Consider the following 3,851-nt stretch of genomic DNA (forward strand, 5'->3'; position numbering starts at 1 on the left):
CCACTGGTGAGGGAAGGGGCTGACAGACCCCGACCGACCTCCCTGGCCATGGCCTCGGGCACCGGAGACAGAGACCCAACGCTGAAGAGGTGCCTCGGTGTGCTCAGAGACGCGAGAAACGACAGCGAGCAGTTCGCAGCCCTGCTGCTGGTAAGGAACAGCTGCAGGGAGGCGCCGGGGACGCGATCGCCTCGGGAAGGGGCAGGGGGAAGGCGAAACCCGCCGCTGGAATGGCGAGCGCCAGAGCGGCGTTTGCAGCTGTGCCTGCTGGCATGGGTAGCCTCGGGGCATGGGGGTTCAGTGCCTCAGTGCTCCCATCAGCAAGGTGGGGGGAGCCCGGCCTTGGCCGGCGTGTGCTGGGGGTTACTCAGCGCTGCCACAGCTCTGGAAGCACTCCGGTAAAGCTCTGGGTTAGCACTTAGACCAGGGGCCCAGCTCAGCGGTTAAGGGTTCACTTTTCCATACTAATGAAAGTTGTTTAGGCTTCTGATTTTCCTCTTCAATCCTGTAAATTTAGCAAAGCCTCATGCTGTGCTGCGCACTCACCCCTGGTTTGCCTCACAGGTGACCAAAGCGGTCAGAGCCGGAGAAGTAGATGCTAAGACCCGTCGCCAGATCTTTGACGCAATTGGATTCACGTTTCCAAATCGCCTGCTTGCCTCCAGGCAGCCCCCGGCGGGCTGCCCCGAGCACACCTTCCAGGCACTGGGCCTTACTCTGTTGGCATGTTTCTGCACCGATCCAGAGTTAGCTGGTCACTCCCAGATCCTGAACAAAATCCCAACCTTCAATGACATCCTGGTTTCCCCCAGCAATCCAGACAGCAGGTCCATGATCGATGACGTGTACCAGTGCCTGAGTGCTGTCATGGCCACTACCAGGGGGCCCAGAGAGTTGGTGACCAAAGGGACAGTGTCTGCTCTGTGCCAAGCCTATGTGAACTGCAGTTATGGCTCTGACCGTGCCTTGGCGCTGCTCTTGGGACTACTGGCCGTGGCAGAGGCGAAGTGCTGGCAGAGAGATGCTCCGCACCTCCTGGCTGTGCTGAACAAGCTCTCCAATGATTTTCTCAAGACTGAAGACATGACCAAATTTGAGCTGTGTGAGGTTGTGCCTCACTTCATCCCCCTGTCTCGACCGCTCACGCAGGACTCACAGGGCGCTGAGTGCCTCCATAGACTTTACAAAGGGCTGGCTAACATCTTGGGCAGTAAACTCAGCCAGTCACAGCGGGATCCTGCTCTGAAGCTTGCTGCCTGCCTCGTGCAGGCCTGTGGGTCAGAGTGGATCCCAGCAGGGAGTGCTGGAAGCAAGTTCCTGGCCTTGCTGGTGAACTTGGCTTGTGTGGAGGTCCGCCTGACCCTGGAGGAGCCAGATCCCTTGGAGGTGGAGGGGAAAAAAGAGGTGATAATAGCCTGCTATGTCCTTATTGAGATGGGGATCCAGGAGTGCCTGAGAGAAGAGAAACCACTGCTAGAAGAGGTGCAGAAAATGCAGCTCATGAGGATCATGGAGGAGGCATTTGGAGCTGTAATATTCTATTTGAGACAGGTAATGCAGGATTTTCAAGCAAAGAGCGTATTTTTGTGGGTTACTCTGGGAGGCTTTGATAGCTGTTCACTGGGACACTTAATGGGTGCTCAGCAGCTCATGGCCATGCTGTGTAGAGCAAAATGTGCATCTTGGCCCACTGTGGTTTTCATACCTGTGGTAGCTCGATACAACAATGGCTCTAACGTCATTTTCTGTCTGCTTTCTTCTTCATGCAGGTTAAACAGGAGGAGCTACAAGATCCTTTCGTATTTGCTTCTGTTCGAATCCTTGGAGCCTGGATGGCAGAAGAGACATCCTCCCTCAAGCAGGAAATCTGTGAGCTATTGCCTTTCCTTGTTCATTATGCCAAGAAGCTTTTCAAAGAGGGCAGCACAGCTGCGAGTCTTCCCCAGCCAGAGCTGATCAGCAGCAAGGGCTCTGGCTTACCCCAGGATGCTCTGAGGTGCGTATTTTAAGTGTAGAGTTGATCCATTTTAGCACAAACCTGCTCAAATCTTTTCCTATTTTCCATTCTCCCTGCAGTGCCAATTCTGTGGCTCTTTTTTCCCCCTGTTTAGATGTAAATGCAGGGCTTAGACTGAGTTCCCAATTTCTTTCCCCTTCCAGATTTCTGCTACCTGGCTTTTGCCATTTAACAGCAGAAGACAGGCCCCGGGACATCCTCATCTCAGAAGGGGCACCAGCACTGCTGTGCGAGTACTTCCTGCATCAGTGGGAGGTGCTGACCTCTGAGCCCGAGTCCCTGACTCCACTAACAAACACTGAAATGAGTCTACAGACTGCGTGTGGGATTTTCCTTAACCTGGTTGTGACTGCACCGGGTCTCATCAGGTAACAGAGCTAACAGGTAACATTCTTAAACAATTAAGATTGTCAGTGGGAAGAAAGAAGGTGCATTGTGAAATGAGATTGCAGGATCTTCTAAGGCACTATGCTGAAAAAGGGAGGTCCCTTTTTCAACACTAATTACATTGTTTTTTTGGTGCTGCATTTAACCTTGATATTTTCAGGTGCTTCTGGCTCTGAATGTGACAGGAAATGTGTCTCAGGGTTTGCTTTCTCTCTAGGCGAGACAAAACCTTTTCCTCCTTGCTGGACATGTTGCTGAAGTCTCTTCCACTTCTGCTGCCCCAGAAAGATCACCTGGTGCTAGCAGCGAACATTGCCACTCTGGGCCTGATGATGGAAAAACAGCAGGTAAGAAGAGTTCCCATTGGCAAAGCTGCATGATGCTCTGCACTGACAGAGACCAGGGTCTGGGTGGGTGGGCTGGAGAAAGCAAATAGAAGGGGAACAGGTCTGATTTCTGTCATCAGAAAAGTGGCAGAACGAAAAACCTGGAGGAGCAAGGAATATGCAGAAAATTCAGCAGGCTGATGCGCTGGGGTGAAGAGATTTCTAGGGCACGAGGGTGGTATTCTGCTGCCCCTGAAAGCGCTGCTGCAGACCCACCGAAGGGTCCCTCCTTTGGCCGAGCAAGCTCTTTATCAAGTCATTCGTTTCCTTTTTCTTCCAGTTCTTCAGGGGACCCAGTCTGCCAAGGAATTTTTTGAAGCCGCCATCCGCTTCCTGTCACAGGCCCACAGCGCCCAAGCAGACCCCGGCAGTGACTGCTTGGCCGTGGCCGTGTCGCCTGCCTACGCAAGTGCCTGGGCTGATGTCTGTGAGCTCTGGTTCCTGGGGATGCAGGCCTTGGCTGGCTGCGTGCCACTTTTTCCCTGGCTGCCGCAAGCCGTCCTCCAAACGCAGTGGCTGGAAGGCCTCTCGGAGTTGCTGACCCGCGTCGCTCCAGCCTCGGTGGACTTTGAACTCATTGCTGCTTTCCAGGGTGTGTTGGTAGAGCTGGCCAGAGCCAGCAAGCCGTGCAGGGATGTGATCCTGTCGCACCACGGCGGGGAGTGGGCCAACCTTTATGGTATGGCAGCTTTGGAACAGTGTCTGTCTGAGCAATGAAGAGCCAGCAGCACCCGGGAAATGAAGCCAGGCACCTGCACAAAATCTGTTGAGAGTTTCTCATGCACCCTTTGGTGCCAAGTGGGGACAAAAAAACATTTAAATGACCAAACTTCATAAAACTGGAGTGATGCAGCAGAGCTGAGCAGGATTTGCACTGTCCACAACCTGATGGGCAAAACTGCTGCTGCCTCAGAACATTCTGATATGCACCTACTTGACCTTCAGTCAGTATTTCTTTTTAAAAACAGCCTGTTTTATTATTAAAGAAGTTTTCTGTTGCTTTGTTTTTCAAACTTCTACAGTGTTGGGATTTATTTCTGCCCAGGGCCCTGAGAGGTTGC

At 52.9% G+C, this 3,851-nt stretch overlaps 1 protein-coding gene across 1 annotated transcript; it reads left to right on the top strand.

Annotated features, from left to right (window-relative positions):
* Positions 1 to 48: 48 nt before the first annotated feature.
* On the top strand, positions 49 to 3,507 carry NCDN (neurochondrin). Its single transcript, XM_010290530.1, has 6 exons — positions 49 to 150; positions 565 to 1,551; positions 1,770 to 1,996; positions 2,161 to 2,385; positions 2,622 to 2,770; positions 3,071 to 3,507. Exons 1-6 carry the CDS (start codon positions 49 to 51, stop codon positions 3,505 to 3,507), a joined length of 2,127 nt encoding a protein of 708 aa, XP_010288832.1.
* Positions 3,508 to 3,851: the final 344 nt, after the last annotated feature.

Source organism: Phaethon lepturus, unplaced genomic scaffold, assembly GCF_000687285.1.
Source record: "Phaethon lepturus isolate BGI_N335 unplaced genomic scaffold, ASM68728v1 scaffold32897, whole genome shotgun sequence".
NCBI lineage: Eukaryota > Metazoa > Chordata > Aves > Phaethontiformes > Phaethontidae > Phaethon > Phaethon lepturus.